General features: G+C 47.7%; 8 protein-coding genes across 8 annotated transcripts; 6 read left to right on the top strand and 2 right to left on the bottom strand.

The window, feature by feature from the left end:
• Positions 1-101: 101 nt before the first annotated feature.
• On the bottom strand, positions 102-955 carry SAMD00019534_009960 (hypothetical protein; the record flags this gene model as incomplete). The annotated part of the gene is made up of 2 exons (XM_012902963.1): positions 102-335; positions 404-955. 2 exons carry the CDS (start codon positions 953-955, stop codon positions 102-104), a joined length of 786 nt encoding a protein of 261 aa, XP_012758417.1.
• Positions 956-2,229: 1,274 nt separating this feature from the next.
• On the top strand, positions 2,230-7,308 carry SAMD00019534_009950 (hypothetical protein; the record flags this gene model as incomplete). Its single annotated transcript, XM_012902962.1, has 7 exons — positions 2,230-2,496; positions 2,542-2,868; positions 2,959-3,234; positions 3,433-3,631; positions 3,707-6,630; positions 6,711-6,971; positions 7,003-7,308. Coding segments are annotated over 7 exons (4,560 nt in total), but the record flags the coding sequence as incomplete, so codon positions are not given.
• Positions 7,309-8,533: 1,225 nt separating this feature from the next.
• SAMD00019534_009940 (hypothetical protein) lies at positions 8,534-9,196 on the top strand (the record flags this gene model as incomplete). The annotated part of the gene is made up of 1 exon (XM_012902961.1): positions 8,534-9,196. The coding sequence occupies one exon, from the start codon at positions 8,534-8,536 to the stop codon at positions 9,194-9,196; it is 663 nt and encodes a 220-aa protein (XP_012758415.1).
• A 204-nt stretch (positions 9,197-9,400) lies between these two features.
• SAMD00019534_009930 (hypothetical protein) lies at positions 9,401-9,768 on the top strand (the record flags this gene model as incomplete). Its single annotated transcript, XM_012902960.1, has 2 exons — positions 9,401-9,613; positions 9,694-9,768. Coding segments are annotated over 2 exons (288 nt in total), but the record flags the coding sequence as incomplete, so codon positions are not given.
• Positions 9,769-9,863: 95 nt separating this feature from the next.
• SAMD00019534_009920 (hypothetical protein) lies at positions 9,864-13,757 on the bottom strand (the record flags this gene model as incomplete). Its single annotated transcript, XM_012902959.1, has 2 exons — positions 9,864-13,320; positions 13,402-13,757. The coding sequence occupies 2 exons, from the start codon at positions 13,755-13,757 to the stop codon at positions 9,864-9,866; spliced, it is 3,813 nt and encodes a 1,270-aa protein (XP_012758413.1).
• A 758-nt stretch (positions 13,758-14,515) lies between these two features.
• SAMD00019534_009910 (hypothetical protein) lies at positions 14,516-17,284 on the top strand (the record flags this gene model as incomplete). Its single annotated transcript, XM_012902958.1, has 1 exon — positions 14,516-17,284. One exon carries the CDS (start codon positions 14,516-14,518, stop codon positions 17,282-17,284), a length of 2,769 nt encoding a protein of 922 aa, XP_012758412.1.
• A 425-nt stretch (positions 17,285-17,709) lies between these two features.
• SAMD00019534_009900 (hypothetical protein) lies at positions 17,710-19,076 on the top strand (the record flags this gene model as incomplete). Its single annotated transcript, XM_012902957.1, has 3 exons — positions 17,710-18,620; positions 18,706-18,851; positions 18,925-19,076. 3 exons carry the CDS (start codon positions 17,710-17,712, stop codon positions 19,074-19,076), a joined length of 1,209 nt encoding a protein of 402 aa, XP_012758411.1.
• Positions 19,077-19,330: 254 nt separating this feature from the next.
• SAMD00019534_009890 (hypothetical protein) lies at positions 19,331-20,054 on the top strand (the record flags this gene model as incomplete). Its single annotated transcript, XM_012902956.1, has 3 exons — positions 19,331-19,476; positions 19,557-19,668; positions 19,758-20,054. 3 exons carry the CDS (start codon positions 19,331-19,333, stop codon positions 20,052-20,054), a joined length of 555 nt encoding a protein of 184 aa, XP_012758410.1.
• Positions 20,055-20,167: the final 113 nt, after the last annotated feature.

Below are 20,167 nucleotides of genomic sequence, written 5' to 3'. Positions count from 1 at the left end.
ACTATTATAATATATATAAATATGTTATTTATTCCAAAGATCAATCAATGTACATTGAATGGACCAGGACCAATCGACTTTGTCCATGGATATGTTGTTGGTTACTTCTCATCAACTTCATCGATGCCATATACAATGTCTTGGCTCACACCAACGACAATATGTTCTGGCTCTTTTGGTTCAGTGTTGTTTGCCGCTTCCACATTCTGAATATCCAGTTGTCTCTCCTGGCTCAACAGTCTAATGATCTTAACATACAATGGAATGATCACAATCAACAATAAGAAGCCTGCCACCTCTGCCCAGAATCCTAGATTGAATCCCCATTTGTATTCCTACGATGGAGTGTCATGAGAGTGAGTTAAGTGTCGCCGCCAATGCCAATTCCAGTGTCATTACATACACTGTCTCCATCTTTATCGGAACCCATATGTGATGCACATTGATGAACGAATCGATTCCTTTGGATGCAGGTTGGATCGCCACCTGCTTGTGTGGTGTAGCGCAGTGCATTGGGAGTGCCAGAGAACAAGAGAAGAGAGACAAAGGTCAGTGCTGTTGTGATTGACACCAGGATGAATCCAAGCACTTGGAAGCGAGTGGCGCCAACCTTCTTTATCGGTACCATATTGATTCCAAACAGTATAAGGAAAATGATTGAAATGATTAACAATGTGGCCGACAGTGATAGTATACTGTTCATGCGAGGGTATGATGAATCGACCCATGAGTAACGTCTAGAGTTGTTGACCTGATGAGAGTGATAACATTTGTACGAGAAGAATACCTGGTCGTCCACTACCAGTCGATGAGTGTTTGCATTGACCATGGACTCTTGTCTAAAATGTATCGTATATATTGGTGACACCAGACTGACTGTGAACATCACCAATGCAGCCGTTGCGAATGCACCGACCACAACTGAATACTTGCTAATCTTCCTGTCTAAGTCCATCTATCTATCTATCTTTAACTCTTTGTCTTTGCCAGAGTATAACTCTTTATAAAATTCATTCATTCATTCATGTTCATTCATGCTTGTCAAGGTACATTCATTCATTCATTCATTCACATTATTACTTAAATAGGAAAGATAGATTAGTCATTGTATATGTATGTCTTTGTATTTGTGTGTTATGTGTATGAGTGTGTGATGTGGTTCGAACACAAGTGTGTCTTTGCCAAGATGAAGTGAAGTTCTCAAATATAGTTGGAAGCAAAAATACAACGACTTGATCACCTTGCAACAAAACGTAGAATGGGCTGGATCAGATTCAAAGACATTGTTGGGTTTTTTTTTGAATTTGAATGGCTTTTCGTTTGAAAAAACTGATATTGTTTATAATAATCATTATGGATTGTGTTATGCTGTCCGAGGGCAACATTGTTGGATGGTGTTTAGATTGACCAATGCCAACATTTGAATTGTTGTTTAAACAATACTATTGTTTGTATCTGTATAATAATATATATATCTTTTATTTTTTGTAGTAATAATCAATCAATCAATCAATCAAATCAATCAAATCAAGTTACAATCATCATTATCAACAACAGTGGAGCATCAAAAGAAGTAGTAGCAGCAGCCCTTTTGATACACCTGTCGATAGATAAAGAAGGTTACTTGTGTGTAATTCTAAAAGTATGTAAGAGACTATTTATACAACACATAACACAACACAACACATCCTACTCTATCTCTTTATTATGTGTTTGTGTGTGTCTTTGTGTTTATTTGTTTGTTCCATGTGTGTGTCTGTGTGTGTGTGTCGTTGTTGTTGTAATAATAGGACATGAATGAATGAATGAATGAAGTGTAGTGTTTGTGTGGTGATGTTATGATTGTGTGTTGTTGATGTGATGTTATTGATGGTTGGACAGCTACACTTATTGGAATGGATCATCTTGGAGTATAAAGAATATGAGTAGGAGGAGGTGGAGTTGGAAGGTAGTAATACAGGAAGGATAGAACGAAGGAAGATACAACATCATTATTATCATTATCATCATCATCCATATGTTATGATTGTTAAGAATAATAACAACTAAATAACTAACTCAACTCAACTTAATCAATCATATACTTATGATATGATTATATCATCACCAATAACATTCAGTTCGACCAACTATATATATAGGTTAACTTGTAGTAATAGAGAGAGTTGGTGGTGTGACACAGTAGACATCACCTCTGAACATACATCAATAGATATGGCAGACAATGATAGTGAAGCCAGGAAGCAAAGACTTGAGGCTTTGAAAGCCCAGAGTCTGGAAATGGAACGTGAGGCGCAGGAGCGTGAGAAGCGTGCCGAGGAGAGAAGGAAGGCGCGTGAGGAACAACTCAAACAATTGCAGGAGCAGGAGAAGAAGGACGAGGAGGAGCGACAGAGGCGACGTGAGGAAAGGAGGCGTCTGAGGGAGGAAGAGGACAAGAAACTTAAGGACGACATCACAAAGCTTGAAGATGAGCGCAAGAGCAGAATGACCAAGGTTGGCGAGAGCACCAGCAGTTCAAACTTACTCGACCTTGCCCAGGATAACAAGCCAAAGGACACCTCGTCGTTGTCCACCACACCAACCGCCACTGGCACATCATCCCCATCGGTTCCAGCTGTCGATGATGAAGACGCCGAACTAAAGAGAATCAGAGAGGAGAGAGAAAAGAGACTCGAGGAACGAAGGCGACAACGTGAGGAGGCCCAGAGACAGCTGGAGGAGGAGGAGAAGAAGCTGGCCGAAGAGCGCGAGAAGAGAAGAAAGGAGCGACAGCAACAACAACAGCAGGCAGAGGAGGAGAAGAAGAAGTTGGACGAGGAGAAGGCCGAGAGACGTCGCGCGGAGAAGGAGGCAGAGGACAGTGAGCAAAAGAAGCTCGCTGCTGAAGCTGAACAAAACAGATTGGCCGCCGCCCAGCAAGCCGCAGAGGATGAACAGAAACGTATAGCCGCCCAGCAAGCTGCAGAGGATGAAAAGAAGAGAGTGGCCTCTCAACAGGCCGCGGAGGAGGATGAAAAAAATCGTCTGGCTGCTCAACAAGCCGCTGATGAGGAAGCCAAGCGACAGGCTGCTGCTGCAGAGGATGAGAGAAAGCGTGTCGTTGCACAACAGGCCGCGGAAGAGGAAGAGAAGAAGCGACTGGCTGTCCAACAGGCTGCTGAAGAGGAGGCCAAGCGACTGGCCGCTGAACAACAGGCTGCTGATGAGAAGAAACGTCTGGCCGAACAACAAGCTGCTGATGAGGAACAGAGAAGACTCGCTGCTGAACAACAGGCTGCCGATGATGAGAAGAAGCGAGTTGCTGCACAACAGGCCGCTGAAGAGGAACAGAGACGACAGGCCGCTGAAGATGAGAAGAAGAGAGTGGCTGCACAACAGGCCGCTGAGGATGAGAAGAAACGTTTGGCTGCTCAACAAGCCGCTGAAGAGGAGGAACAAAGACGTCTGGCGGAGGAAAAGGAGAAGGCAAGACTTGCACAACAGGCAGCAGATGAAGAGAAGCAGAGATTGGCCGCACAACAAGCCGCCCAAGCTGCCGAAGAGGAACAGAGACGACTCGCCGCACAACAGGCCGCCGAAGTGGAGGAGAAGAAACGTCTGGCTGCACAACAAGCCGCTGATGAGGAAGCCAAGCGACTGGCTGTCGAGGAGGAGAACAAGCGTGTTGCTGCTGAAAAGGAGAAGGCACGTCTGGCCGCTGAAGAAGAGGCAAAGCGTCAGGCTGCAGAGGATGAGAAGAAACATCTGGCAGCACAACAAGCCGCTGAGGAGGAAGCCAAGAGACTGGCCGCTGAGAAACAGGCTGCCGATGAAGAGAAGAAGAGATTGGCTGCTCAACAGGCCGCTGAAGAGGAACAGAGAAGACATGCCGCTGAGGAAGAGAAGAAGCGTGTGGCCGCACAACAAGCCGCGGAGGAAGAACAAAGACGACAGGCTGCTGAGGACGAGAAGAAACGTGTTGCTGCTGAACAGGAGAAGATACGTCTGGCCGCTGAGGAAGAAGCAAAGCGTCAGGCTGCAGAGGATGAGAAGAAACGTGTTGCAGCCGAACAGGAGAAGGCACGTCTGGCCATTGAAGAGGAGAACAAGCGACTGGCTGCTCAACAAGCCGCTGAAGAGGAACAGAGACGTCAGGCTGCAGAGGAAGAGAAGAAGCGACTGGCTGCTCAACAAGCCGCTGAAGAGGAACAAAGACGACAGGCTGCTGAAGATGAGAAGAAGCGCGTGGCGGCAGAGGAGGAGAAGAAACGTCTAGCTCAACTGGCCATTGATGAAGAGAAGAAGCGAGTGGCCGCACAATTGGCCGCAGATGAGGAGAAGAAGCGTGTTGCCGCACAACTGGCCGCAGACGAGGAGAAGAAGCGTGTGGCCGCACAACTGGCTGCAGATGAGGAGAAGAAGAGATTGGCTGCAGAGAAGGAGAAGGAGGAGGAGGAGAAGAAGAAGAGTCTGGCCGCCGCCGCTGCCGAGAAGCAACCATCAATCAAAGTCACCGATCAATTCAAGTCAAACTTGGACAAGCAGCTCAAGGAGAAGTTGGAGGCGCCACAGGAGATGAAGCCCACTGCTGACGACGAATATATCGCACAGAAGCTGACTAGCATCACATTGGACAGAGCCAAGATCAAGGGCAGGAAGCTGCCAAGCAAGCATCACAGGGCGTCGATCGCCATCGATCCCTCCACCTCGTCCGCTGCGCGCTCCAAGCGCTCAAACAGCGACGACTCGTCTGCAACCTCAGTGCTCTCACAGGCACTCGAGGCCAACCGCGAGACACAACAAGAGAGCACGTCCTCGCCAGCACGACCAAAGATCGTCATGCCACCAGGCGCCGCCGGACTGATGAGCGGCATGGCTGCCCTCGCCCTGGAGGCCCAAAAGAAGAAGCAGGAGAAGGATGCCGGCAAGGCCAGTTCATTTCTTGTCACCAGGCCCAAAGTAGTGGACGAGCCAGAGGCACCCACCTTTGTCAAGGGTCGCTCGCAGAGTGTCTCTGTGTCGTCAACATTGAAGAGCGATCCATCCAAGTTCCTCGTGCACAAGAAGGCTGTGGACACTTACGCCGGCCTGCGCACCCGTCTGATCCAATGCAAGGGCAAGAAGAGAATCCTCACGAGGGAGGTCGAGGTCAGCACAAAGTCACTCAACAAGACCGACTCCTTTGTTCTGGACTGTGGCATTGAGAACAGTGGACTGGGCGGCGAGTCGGTCGACTCCAACGCTCACTCCAACATCTACGTGTGGTACGGATCAAAGTCATCGGCAGCCAAGAAGTCCAAGGCCGTGGGTATCGCTGAGATCATCAAGAGCCACGAGCGTGGCGGCCACGCCACCATCCACAAGATTGACGAAGGCGACAAGGACTCTGTTGAGTTCTTCCGCAGGATCAATGGCAAGTTCGAGGACTCAATCGCAGCCGACGGCGGCGACGACCTCGAAGCCGAACAGACCTGGGTCACCCTCTACTCGCTGCTCAAGTACGACCAGGCCGCAGACCAGCTGGTCGCCGTCGATGCCCCCGCACTCAGCATGGAACTGCTCGCCTCCGACTCATTCTTTGTACTCGACACAGTCAGCGAGTACTACGCCTGGTCGGGCCGCAACGCCGACCTGCCAACCTACAAGGACAAGTTCGTCGCCAAGGCCAAGGAGAGGATGTCCGCCAGCGCCCAGCGTCCCAGCTGGGTCGAGATAGTGGTCACATCCGAGGGTGGCGAGCCCGTGATGTTCCGCGAGAAGTTCTTTGACTGGCCCGATCTCAGCCACGAAGTGTCGCTCAGTCGCATGGGCTTTGGCAAGGCTCGCACCTTTGACGTCAGCATCCCCTACGAGAAGAAAGCACCAGCCAAGATGAGCAGGTTCGATATACAAGAGATGGTCAACTCAGAGCCGCCCGAGGAGGCACCACACCGCAGCGATGGCAGTGGCACCTACGAGATGTGGTACGTCGAGAACAACAAGATACATCCCATCCCCAAGGAGGAGTACGGCCAGTTCTACAGCAGCTGTTGCTACCTCATCAAGTACACATACACACGCTGGAACGCCCTGCGCTACATCATCTACATCTGGCAGGGTCTGGACGCCTCGCGCCAAGAGGTCGGCATGTCGACCCTGCTGTCCAAGGACATGTACATTGCCACATGCAACGATGGCGACTGCTTCCAGGAGGCCATCCGCCAAGGTCGCGAGACCGTCCAGTTCTCGATGATCTTCAACGGCAGGATGGTCGTGCACAGAGGTGTGCGCGGCGAGTACGACTTCAAGTCCAAGCGTCTGTATCACGTGCATGGCAAGCGTGACACCACCAACTTTGCCATCCAGATGTCAAGGATGACCGCTGCAGCACTCAACTCGCGTGACATCTTCTTTGCAACAGACTCCAACACAACCTACCAATGGGTGTCAAAGGGTGCCTCCAAGGTACTGAAGGAGCAAGCCGACAAGATTGCACCATTGATCGTCAACTCACCCTCCAAGTCAGCAACAGTGATCAACGAAGGCAGCGAGCCTGAGGAGTTCTGGAAGATGCTCGGAGGCAAGCACACCTACGCCAACGGTTCATACCTTCTGAAACCCAAGCAAACCAAGCTATTCTCTGTAAACAACACTGGTACAATCATTAGAGTATGTATATAGAGTACATTGATTGATTGATTGGTATAATCACAGACTACTGACATTCAATCCACATCACATCAACAAAGGCCGATGAGATATTCAACTTTAATCAATATGAATTGCAATCAAGTCGATGTTACATCTTGGACAACAAGGTCATTATGTATGTTTGGGCTGGATCAAAGGCACCAGAGAAGGAGAAGAAGAGGGCCATGGAGATCGCCTTGGAGTATCTCGAGGCATTGAAGGATGGACGTAAACAAGACGCTGTCATCTTTATCAAGGAGAAGGAAGAGCCAGTTGACTTTACCTGCGAGTTCCATGCATGGGATACATTCCGCTTCCTTGTAAGTGTCACTCACTCACTCAATCAATCAATCAATCAATCATACTAACATGGCCAACACTCAATCAATCATTATATTACAGAGCAACAATATACCAGATGTGGACGAGGCAACAAAAGGAGAGTCAGCAGCTACGTTGTTGAAGAAGTATTATCAGACTCTGCCATTGGAGGAATTGATGAAGAAGAACACACCACCAGAGATTGATCGATCAGTACTGGAGATGTACCTATCTGAACAAGACTTCCAAAAGGTGTTGGGCATGCAGAGGGCTGAATGGGACCTACTGCCAGGCTGGAAGAAGACGGACAGGAAGAAGAGTGTAGGATTATTCTAAACAGGTGTCAACACATGTCTTGGTCGACCATATCAGACCAAACCAAGCACACACAATAGTACAGGTACTGTACAGTACAACTATAACAATATATTTATATATTTATCTCATGAAGGCTGGCTGGTGTTTGTCATAAATCTAAATCTGCATCGACATCGACATCATCATCATTGTAGAAGGGCGATGGCCCTGTTGTTGGGTAACTGGATGAACTGCTCGTCACGACATTCCATCATTCTTGCCAGCTCAAACATACACACGCTGCAACCCGGATGTTGAACATACAACAACCTGTCAATCTATTTGCCAAGAATGTCAGGTCTTGGAATGCGTGACACTGACCCACTTGACAAGAAAGCCAGACAGGAAGACAAAGACAAGATATTTGGATCGTGGAAGTACAACAACAATCACCCCATTGTGTCGGTTCTGCGTTCGTTCTGCTTGAGGGGTTGTTTGATCACCTGATCAGGATCATAATCGTGCTCTCTCGTTGCAAGACCCTTCTCGCGACTGTAGAAGATTTTTTCCAATCTCAAAAGTGCCAGCTCTAGGTGCAAGGACCCTGCGGACGATCAAAGTTTGGTCCAGATGTTAGGCAAGGGGGTCGACCATCATCTGGGGGTACCTCATTCAGATAATGTCCTTCAACTCAATAGCAATGATCAACGCGAGTTCAATCTCGTGAGACGCAATCAAGATTTTAGTATCCAATGTTCGTCAACTGGTAGAGAGAGGCGCGACTTACTGATTAGGCTTGGCGGGGCCACACCCATGTTGCAAATATTAATATTGTGATGTTGTTGATAAAGTTGTGAGATAGAAGATCCGCTGAGGCAAGGCAATGATGATGGTGAATTTTCCTGACTTGTATGTATGTGTATGTGTATGTGATTGTGATCATCGTGATGTGGTATCACATGGATGACACTTGCCAGGCAAGGCAAGAGGACCTTCCTTCTAATCAACTCCACTTTCCATGTTGGGGTTGTTGAGGCCCAAACCGTCAACAACAACGCGCAATCATGTGAGGAGGAACTGGAAGCAACTCAACAATGAAGGGCCGCATCCTTGACACTCTGGGGGGTGATCAGGGACTTGGAAGAAAGGAAACCTTTAAAGAGACCTCTGTCATCATCAATCATTAATATATCAACATTACATATCTGTATTATTATCTGTATCTAGTACTATTACAATCACACAAACACCAAACAAACAAACAATGTCAAAGATCTTGATTATTGCCACCTTGCTTATGATGGCAGCAGTTGTTGCCTTGGCTTGCGACGAGCCATTCTTCCAGCCACGCCCATCCGAGGTGCTCTACCCAGGCGACCTCTCCAGAACTGAGCGCAAGTTCCACGAGAAGTACATGAAGATTGCCTACGACCTCGCCGTCGCCAAGAAGAACCTGTTCACCACCGTCATCGTCCACCCCAACGGCACAGTCATGTGCACTGGCCTCAACCAGAACCCAGACTCTGCCATCCTGCACGGTGAGATGGTCGCCATGCTCAACTGCTCCAAGATCCACCACCAGAACGTCTGGGACGGCTACTACCTGTACACCACTGGCGAGTCCTGCCCAATGTGCCACTCGGCCGCCATGTGGATGGGCTTCCGCAAGGTCGTCTACGGTACCTCCATCAAGACCCTCTACTGTGACAAGTGTCTCGGCCAGATCCCAATCACCTCTGCCAAGATTAACGCCAACTACTATGGTATCCCCAAGAGCCCACCCCCCCAAATCATCGGTGGCATCCTCGCTCACAAGACCGACACCATCTACCCCAACTTCTGTGCCGACAACTCCAACCCATGGCACGTGGACCCAATCTGCACTCCATGCGCTAATGACCGCACCTACGAGTCAGACTCTGACTAAACCATTTGATTGGCAGTCAGTCAAACGATCCGATCCATCCTCTTTATTATCATTCTAGAATAAAGACTCTTCTTCATCACTTGAAGTAACTTGTATAACATCACATAACCATGCAGAGTGTAGTGTGTGATTGATTGATGACTGAATGATTGACAAGTCGTGTGTGTGTGCGACTTCATTTATATTTGAATGATCGATTGATTGAGCGAACAGATAGTATATGTAGGAGAGAGGATGAAGCTACCCTTCAAGATCAATAAGAAGTCACTTTGGTATACATTGGCACCAATGTTGGGCGTAACAATCGTCTGCTTTGGTGCTCTCAATCACTTCATGGAGCACAAGTATGAGCGATGGGATAGCAGAAGACTTGGTGACCCAAACAAGAAGTCATCATCTCTCGAAGAGGAGTATGAGGTATGTATTCATTCATTCATTCATTCGACATCAGCTTACTCCTCTCATTCGCTCACTCAATCATTCATTCAATCATAAAGAAAATGTCAAAGAAGGTAGACTTGTCTCACTGGGAGGCAAAGCCTGTGCCTGGAAGCAAGGGATACGAGAAGTAAACGACAGAAGATTGGTCGATCACATAGCTTCATATGAACAACGATGTGTTGGAGCATGACAAGACACAATGGAGAATGTACAGGATATTGAACTGCTAATGATCTTCAACAGAAGAAGCAGCAGCAACAGCAGAGTTGTAGTCGTTTAATGGCTCGGATGTAGGAGGAGGAGACCTCAGTCGAATCTGTTTCTCTCTTAACAATGGTATAAGATCGCGTTGCTCCATCTCGCTCAATAAACCAGCAGTAGCAGTAGCAGTAACAGTAACATCAGCAGGCTGGACGATGTCGCTGCTACTGAATGCCATCAACCAAATGGACTTGGACCAGGGTAGCTCCTTGATGGCTCGATAATATAGTGCCTTGGCAGCCTTTGGTCGCTGTCTAGCTCGTTCGAATCGTATATACAGTTGCCACAGCACGATGCTGTGTCGAGTCAGAGGTGATTGTAGTGCGCGCTCAAACAGCGACTTGATGCGCAATGCGCTGCCCAATCGATTGATCTCACAGCGCAGAGCAAACAACCAGAAGATCGTCGAGTTGTCGTCTTGGGCATTGGTCCTGTCAAAGTACTGACGGATGCGCATCGAGGACGATGTGGCGCCCTCCCAATTGAGGAAGCAGGACAGCAACAGTGGGTGATCGGGATAGTCCCCGAGGCGATCCATGATCACCTGTTTGATGAGATATGGTGGCGATCCAATGATTGGCGAGTACTTTGTGATAATCTCCACGAAGCGCACTGTAAGCAGCTCGTGCTGCTTGGGCTCAATGTTGTGACAGGACGCCAGTCCAGCCTGCATGATCTCCATCGACGTCTTCAAATCAGTGGTCAGCAGCTTGAACAACACAAAGCATATCCAGTAGTCGGTGCTTGGGCGTTGCGCACTGAGTGCCAGTCGCTCATAGTTCTTCTGACAGATTAGGAGGCGACCAGTGGTGACCGGGGTGGTCTTGGTCGAGAACACCTGGAACTTGCCCTCGGTGAAGCAGCACAACACGTGCACGGGCAGCATGAACATGTCCAAGAATGACTTCTTTGAACGTATGAACTTCTTGAGCAGTGATGGGTCGCGCTTCAATGTCTGGTATATAGCCTCGAGCTCTGTGAGACAGTACTGGCGATATAAGTACTCGCCTGGCTGAGAGTGCGCATGACTGTCCATGTTTACGTCCCCTTGATATAGGGTTGAGAGTGCTGTCTGGTAGACCTTGCGTGCCTCTGGCAGTTTCTTCGAAGAGACAAGGAGTTGAGCGTAGCAATCATACAACTTGGTGGCGTTACGATGTTGCTTGAGCAGTTGCACAACTGATGTTGTGGCTTCGTCCACACGTCCACTCTTGGCCAAGAACTGAATGAATGATATTGCAAAGCCCACATTGTCATTGAACACTGAGTGCTTGGCGCCCAAACACTGGCTGTACACCCTGGTTATGAACTCCAACTTGTCGCCAGCCATTGAATGTGGAGACATCAAGGAGAATGCCGAAGCCCAGATAGGTCTCTGATCTCCTGTACCAGTGCCAGTGGCCGTCGCGGTATCCACCAATGGTACATCATCATCAAGTGTCTGGAACAACATCGATATGTTGTCTTCGATTGAGTTGTAGGACTCTCGACGAAGACGATGATTGAATGGGAGTCTGATGTCATAGATGTTGGATACACCGAGGAACTCGAGGTACTGATACACCAACTCCATCTTGTTCTCATCCTTCACCAGTCTGAACAGTATGTCCTTTACATCGCCAAACAATACCAGTCTATGGGGGTCACTCTCACCCTCGCTCTCACTCATACTCTCGCTTGAGACGAGGTCTATGAGCTTCAGTGGCATCCATTCATTCCTCTCCATCGTGATCTCCTTGTCTGCCCATCTCTGAAGCATGGCTATGCTGGACTCCTTCTCCTTCTCCTTTGTCCGTGGTTGTTGCTCGATGATCTCACCTTCCTCTTCTTCTTGTAACTGTTCACTAGTCTTTAGGTACTCGATGACGGCTGCGAGTAAAACTTCACCATAACGCTCAAACACTGTGGCACTGACCATTGTTGACAGTTGATCCATTGTCCTTGGCTTCTTCTCTGCAATCTCAAACAGGACATTGTCGTCCAGTTGTGTTGCTGAGCCATTGATCTGTTCCATGTCCATATCCTCAGGCTCTGAATTGGCCATTGCCTTCACCTTGATCTCCATTAGTCTCATTCGCAGCATGTCTTGTCCATCAATGTCGTAATCGTTCACCTTGACCTTGCTATCTTCATTCGTGAATATGTTGTCCAAGTCATCAACAGGTTCTTGCTCCATCTCCTGTTCATGTATCAATCTCTCCATCTCCTCGATGGACATGTCATCTTGTTGATTGATTGTTGGATCGTTCATCAGTGTTTGGTGCCACCCAACTGCGCCAGGCTCGCCGATTCTAGGCTGCTCCGACTCCCAAAATCGTTGGAATTGGCTGAGGAGCACGGCCTGGGGAGAGGTGGTTGCCATGTGAACTGGTGTGAAGCAGTTGAACTCGATCAAAGATTGGAAGAGACCAATGGCACGCTCGGGATAGCCAGCCTGACGCTCAAAGCGTGCCCATTGCGCCACGTATCCCAGCAGAGCCTGCTCAACACGTCCAACCTGCACGAGGAAGTCCGTGGACTTGGGTTTGAACGTCCTGCGCTTGGCAAGCAACTGCTGAATGAGTCGAATGAATAGCTTGCGCGTCCAATCTACATTGAATGATGCAAAGTTGGACGACATTGAGAAGTCAAAGTACTCGCGCCACAAAGTGTCAGAGATGAGGTCGCCGCCATCATTAGCTGCCGCGTTTGTCAATGTGTTTGCGCGCCGTTCAAGCACCTTGTCCCAGAGTTGACGCACTTGCTCCTTGTCCCAAAGTTGTGCGGCCAGTCGCATGTAGCGCACAGTAAGCTCGTCAGAGTCTGGGTTGGCCATGAGGCCCCTGCGATAGATTGATAACTTCTTCTCGATTATGGGACGACGCGCACGCATTTTCTTGAAGCTGAACACAATGTATGCATCCTGATGCTCTGCCAGTTGTATCCACGAGTCGATGCTCTGAGGCTCGCGCTCAACCAATGCATTGAGTAGCGCGTCCTTCTCCAAAACAAGCTCCTCCTTGGTAGCCTCGCGCACAGCTCCATATGCAGGGTCGGCAATGGTCTGTGGGATGAAGTTGGCCACTGATCTGAACAGATCATTGTTGATCGCCTGAGTTGGAGTTTGTTGTTTGATTGATTGAATGAGTGTTGTTGATTCGCCAGGGGTCGAGGTGGAAGCCTGTTTGAAATATCGCCCCAGTGTATGTGTCGTGGATGACGATCCCGACGACGCCAGTGATGTTTGCTCAAGTATCAGTCCATGCTTCTTGGAGAACTTCATCTCGTAGCCAACGAGGCCAAGCACGCCACTGTGATCATATGTATAGCGCAATGACTTATTGGCAGCCAATGTTGTTTGTCTTGCCAGTGCACTGTCTCCTCGATAATCAGATACATACTGATCACTTCCTATTTGTGGTTTCATATACTCAAGTAGTGCGCTACATAACATTACATCACATCGTGTTAGTATGAGTTGATTGATTGATTGATTGAATGATCGATTGACAACGACAACATACATTTCATTTGAAGTCTTATCACCCTTGATCCTCTTTGTCTTTGTTTTATCCTTCTTCTTCTTACTCTTCTTCCTCTTCTTACTATGTTCATCATCGTCACTTTCATCGCTATTGTTGATGACTGTGATTGATTGTGAGGTTGATTGATCATCAAAGAAGTCTGATGCTCTCCTTCGTGATTGAGATGAATCCACTACTACTACTCCGGTTGTAGGTGGAGGTGGAGGTGGAGGTGGAGGTTGTGCTGTCTGAGGTGGAGGAGGAGGCGGTGGAGGTGGCGGAGGAGGACTCTTCTCATTACCCTTTAATAAAGGTTGTTTGGAGTATGCAGGGAACAAAGCTGTAGGTCTTTGCATTACATGTGTATCCTTGTTATTATCTTAATTGATAGATTGAATCACAATTAAAAGAATGACTCACTATTGGGCAATGTTTGGTTGGATGCCTTCGAACCCATAAATTGATTGATGAACCTCAATCAATAGTGTGGTTCAATTTCAGAACTTCAAAAGTCAAACTATTCATGTTCAAGTCCACACAGCCAAATTTGACTTTTTTTTTTATTTTTGGGTGTGGGGGGCTGAATGAGTGATCTGACAGGTGAGACCTCCTCACCACTCCTGCAACATCAGCAATACAATCCATTCCCTTCTTAGCCACCACTGACCCTTCATTCCAGTTCAAGCAGCATCCATCATTCATTCATATTCAATACTTTTGTTTGTTCTTCTTGTCATTGTCATTTTTTAAAATAGATAGACAGACATACAGATAGACATTGAGAGACAGAGATAGAGTACAGTTCCACTCCACATCACTCACATCATCCCCCAACTAGTAGTCAGTCATTCCATTCATTCAATTCATTCATTCCACTCATTCATTCCACTCATTCAATCATTCATTGTTGTTACTGTTCTTAGTTCCCAACAGTGAGTATTATATATATTTGATTGATCGATCGATTGATCATGTGCTCTGATCTTCATCCATGATTGATTGATTGATTGATTGATCATGTAAAGTAGTTTTTCAGCGATCTAATACATTGGTTCCATTCATATCATAAATACATTTAGGATATCGATAGAAATAGAATAATAATAATAATACGATGTTCAATTACTTCTTTTATTTATTATTGGTCGCAATCCCATTGGGATTCCTCTATTACTTCTTCATAATTAAGCCAGACATCACTTATAAGGGTGCCTTGCAGAAGGCCTCGACAAAGGTGCAACCACAGCTCACACAGCAGCAGCAACAGCAGCAGGCACTACAGAACAAGAAGAATGCTCAGCTGCAATCGGCTGCCAACAATAAGAAGTCTGTTAACAAGACCAAGGTCTCAGCCACTGTTGCCAAGCCACAGGCTGCTCAGACTCAGACTCAGACTCAGACTACTCAGCCACAACAGCCGGCACCAGTTGCCAAGCCAGCTGCCACCACCACCACCCCAGCAGCATCAACAACACAACAACAGCCAGCCAAGAAGGTTGAGCAGCAGCAACAACCAGCTAAGAAGGTCGAGCAGCAGCAGCCAGCCAAGAAGGTTGAGCAGCCAGCAAAGGTTGAGGCCAAGACTGCCCCAGCCCCAGCTGCCACCAAGAAGGACAACAAGAAGTCCACTCCAGCAACCACAACCACCACAACTACCACAACTACCACAGCACCACAACAACAACAACAGCCAGCCAAGAAGGTCGAGCAGTCACAGCCAGTGGCCATGGATATCCCAGTAAAGAAGCCCGCCACAACCACCAAGCCAGCTCAGAAGCCCGCCCCAGTAGCCGTCGCCACACAGCCAAAGAAGCACGTTGAGGAGAAGGTTGACTTTTCGTCTGGCTGGCAGGAGGTCAAGTCACAGTCGAGCATCTTTGAGAAGTTGGCCAGCGCCAAGCAGCGTCTGAGCCAGGCTGAGGCCGACCTCGAGAGAGAGCGCGATGAGAATAAGCTCAAGATCGATATGCAGGCCGACCAGCTTGTAAAGTTGCGCGTGGCCAAGGAGGCCGCCGAGGCCCGCCTCGCCGAGAGGATTAAGCAGCTGGAGCAGCAGGTGCAAAGTGGCCAGCCCGCCGCCGCATCCGTTGACAACACCCTGCAACAGTATAACTACGCCGCCAACATTGCACAGCGCGACCCCGTCCGTGAGGAGGCCCTCAAGAAGGAGATCGCCGAGCTGAGCGCCAAGCTGCCCGCACTCGAAGAGGAGATCATCAAGCTCCAGAACGAGAAAGACATCTTCCTGCGCCAGGGAACGTCGTTCAGCGACAACATCCTCGCGTTGCAAAGCGACAACAAGTCCAAGGACGCCCAGATCAACGACCTGTTGCTCAAGCTCAAGGAGGTCGAGGCACAGGAGCAGCTCGACGACAAGATGGCCTCGCACGAGGTCGCCGAGAAGAACTTCCAGATCGAGAAGCTCCGTGATCAACTTGAGGAGCTCAAGACTGGACGCCAGGATGCTTTGGAGAAGGAGAAGGCACTCGTCGCCGATCTGACCAGCCAGCTGACGCAGCTGAAGCAGTCGGTCGTCGAGAGCGGTCACACATCTGCCGAGCTCGAGAAGCTGCGCGTCAACGAGCAGCAGCTGCACAAGTCCATTGAGGAGGTCAAGCAGCAGCTCGATGCCAAGACCGCCGAGATTGAGAAGTTGTCCGCCGAGAACACCACCGTCAACGATCAGATCACCGACTTGAAGACACAACTAAGCGCCAAGGACACCGAGCTGAGCGGACTCAAGGCTCAGGGCTCCAGCGTCAACGACCAGATCACCGATCTCAAGGCACAGTTGAGCGCCAAGGACACCGAGATCAACGGACTCAAGACTGAGGGCTCCACCGTTAACGACCAAATCACCGACTTGAAGACACAACTGAGCGCCAAGGACACCGAGTTGAATGAGCTCAAGTCTCAGGGCTCCAGCGTCAACGATCAGATCACCGACTTGAAGGCACAACTGAGCGCTAAGGACACCGAGCTGAATGAGATCAAGTCTCATGGCTCGAGCGTCAACGACCAAATAACCGACTTGAAGAGCCAAGTGGAGAGATTGAACGCCGACAACACTACGGTCAACGGACAGATCACCGACTTGAAGCAAACCGTCTCGCAGAAACAGAGCGAGCTGGACCACTTGAACACACAGCACAACGAACTAAAGAATCAACTCGCAGCAAAGGACGAGCAATTGAACAGAGCACACGCAGAGAGTGGCAGCAACAGCCAGCAGACTGAGCAGTTGGTCGCTGATCTTCGTGCCCAGCTGGCCGCCAAGGACGACCACATCAAGTCGAAGGAGTCAGAGCACTGCTCCCACGTCGACTCTATCAAGAACGAACACAGCAGCGTGTTGGATCAGCTGCGCAACACATTGGAGCAGGCCGCCTCTGCCGCCAAGAGTGAGCTGATGGACGAGGTCGAGAGGATCAAGTCGGCGCTCACCGGCAAGGAGGAGTCGATCTGCCAGCTGGAGGCCCAGCACGGACAGACCAACGAGAAACAACAGCAACAGATTCGTGACCTTGAGAAGAGGATCGAGGAGTTGCAGCATCAGCATCAGCATCACAACGACGAGAACAATGTAAAACTAAACGGCAATGCAAAGTCGAACGAGATCCAGGAGCTCCAGGACCGTCTGGACGAGGAGAAGGCGCGCAGCCAGGTCATCAGCCAGCAGCTGGACCAGCAGAAGGCAAACATCGACAACAAGGACAAGGAGTTGCAAGAGTCCCAACACAGCTACTCTGCGTTGAAGGTGCAGTTTGACGAGTTGGCCCGCGAGAAGCAAACAACCGAGAAGAGACTGGAGATCACCAAGAACCTTTTGGATCGTCTTAGAAATGAGAGCAATCCACAACAACAACCAGTAACATCATCATAAGCTTAAATCCCCAATCCTCCCTCTCCTCAATCATAATAATAATTATAATAATAATAATATATATATTCTTAAATACACACCATCATCAATTGTAACAATCCAAATAATAATAATAATAATAAAAAAGTTATATATAAGAATGGATGTCCACAAACAACAATTTTAAACAATTAATTATTTAATTGAGTGTAGTTGGTAATCTCGACATGATAGATTGATGGAATAAAAAATTATATAAATATATATTACTCTGTAATATTCCTGGATGGTCAGTCTACCTACACCACATGATTTGGTGGAGTGTTCAAAGTTGAACCACCATTAATGTAAATCCCCAAACAATTTCCAAAGATGTCACAAGTTTTATCTTTTGCCCACGAACGAAGACTTTGAGTGTAAGATCTACCAAAAGAGACAAACATACAATGGATAGAATCATTAGACCAATAGTCAATAAGAGACTCATTCAAACAGTTCTCAATACCACTACTACTACTACACCTCGTTACTTTAGCAACTATAGTTGGTCATCGTTATCATCAACTTCATTGCTGCTTGTTGGTCATCATCACAACCAAAATGTCACATTCAACAATAACAAAGATATCAATGTGATCACTCGAACATACGCATCAAACAACAACAACAACAACAACAAAGATGTCAAATCAACAACAACAGACAATGCAGCAGCAGCACCAAAGTTGGCACAGTCAAAGCCAATGAATAGACGCGAACGAAGATCAATGGAGCAAAAGTTGAACAGGAGTTTGAACAATTTGATCGCCCCTGGTGTTGTTTCGCCACGCTACGACGTGCCCGACCACATACCCAAGCCATACTATGCAATGGGCCAGGAGATCAAGGAGTTTGCAATGGACGATGACATTCCAATCAACACCGCCGAGGACATTGCCGCGATGCGTCAGTCGTGCCATCTGGCACGCGACATCCTGCAGTATGCCGGCCAGTTAGTGCGCGTTGGCGTCACTACGGATGAGATCGACCGTCAGGTGTTTGCAGAGATCGTTCGTCGCGGCGCATATCCATCACCACTGGGCTACAAGAACTTCCCCAAGTCAATATGCACGTCAGTGAACGAAGTGCTGTGTCATGGCATACCGGACAGTCGGCCATTGGCTGATGGAGACATCATCAACATCGACGTCACCGTATTCTACAAAGGTTATCATGGCGATACTTCGGCCACATTCACCGTTGGACAGATCGACAAGGCTGCTTCCAAACTGCTTGAAGTCACAAAAATGGCCTTGGAGGCTGGAATCAATGCTGTCAAACCTGGCAAACCGTTCAGTGACATTGGACAATCGATTCAGTATGTTGTGCATCATCAATCAATCCATCCAAACATTGACTGACATGAACATCATCAACCTCTCCACTCAATCATTCATTCCCAGGGCCGTGGCACACAAACATTCATACAGTATACCAATTGAGTTTGTAGCGCATGGTATTGGCAAAGAGTTCCACGCACCACCATTCATCTTCCAATGCGTCAATGAGTTGGACTATGTCATTCAGAAGGATATGATATTTACAATTGGTAAGTTCACTCCATCATAGGATTGGATTGGATTGATGGAGATGGATACTAACTTTTATTTATTTCCAATCAGAACCTATACTTGTGGAGGGTACACAACCTTATACAGAGTGGAAGATGTGGGATGATGAATGGACAATAACATCAAAGAATGGAGGATGGGCAGCTCAATTCGAACATACTGTACTAGTGACAGATGATGGTGCTGAAATATTGACAAAGTAAACACCATAATTTATATACCATTTATTCATCATTGTATTACTATGAGTTGGATACCAACTTGGAATTATTCCAAACACTATATTACACACATTATCAATATATCATTGATCCTGGTCACTCAACAATGATGTTCAAAGATGTTGCTGTTCGCGAAAAGTTGTCAATCCAGACCCTTCAAAGAATAAAGTGTCTCGTTTGTCATTATACATTTGAACTCAAACATACATAATACAACATAGACATATTACCAAAGGATGACAGATACAAGCAACACAGGTTCAGCAACGAATATAGTCAATCCTATTGTATTCTTTGATATATCGATTGGAGGTCAACCGATTGGTCGCATCAAGATAGAGCTCTACGCAGATGTTGTACCTCGTACAGCTGAGAACTTTAGGTAAGTGATCACTACTGACTTGGACACTACAGCAGCAAAGACTAGTGTCAGTCACTGACCTCAACACTATTCATTCACAGACAATTCTGTACAGGCGAATATAGGAAGTCGGGTCAACCGATTGGATACAAGGGATGTAGCTTTCACAAGGTTAGCAAGGACTTTATGATACAGGGTGGAGACTTTGTAAAGGTAAGATGATGCTTGACTCATCATCATCATTGTTATTGTTGCAATCAATCAATCAATCATACTTATACCTCATTCAATCAATCTTGTAGAATGATGGATCAGGTAGAACCTCGATTTATGGAGAGCGATTCCCAGATGAGAACTTCAAGCTGAAACATACTGGACCAGGTACATTGTCAATGGTCAATAGTGGAGAGCCTAATAGTAATGGATGTCAGTTCTTCATATCATGTGCAACAGCAGACTGGCTCGATGGCAAGAATGTTGTATTTGGACAGGTGATCGATGGCATGAAGATCGTCAGAACGATTGAGAGTGTCGCAATCAATCCACAGACAAGCAAGCCCAAGTTGGATGTTATCATTACAGAGTGTGGCGAGCTGTAGCTGCAAGAGATAGAGGTGTGGCGATCAATAACTTTATTTATAAAGCCTTGGACAATCACTTGACCATGGCTGGCTGTTGTTGCCATTCGACAAACGTGTAGTTGTTGTATATA

This window comes from Acytostelium subglobosum (genome assembly GCF_000787575.1).
Source record: "Acytostelium subglobosum LB1 DNA, scaffold: scaffold2, whole genome shotgun sequence".
Lineage (NCBI taxonomy): Eukaryota > Evosea > Eumycetozoa > Acytosteliales > Acytosteliaceae > Acytostelium > Acytostelium subglobosum.
The sequence above is the reverse complement of the archived record's forward strand: the minus strand, read 5'-3'. Positions and strand labels throughout refer to the sequence as shown.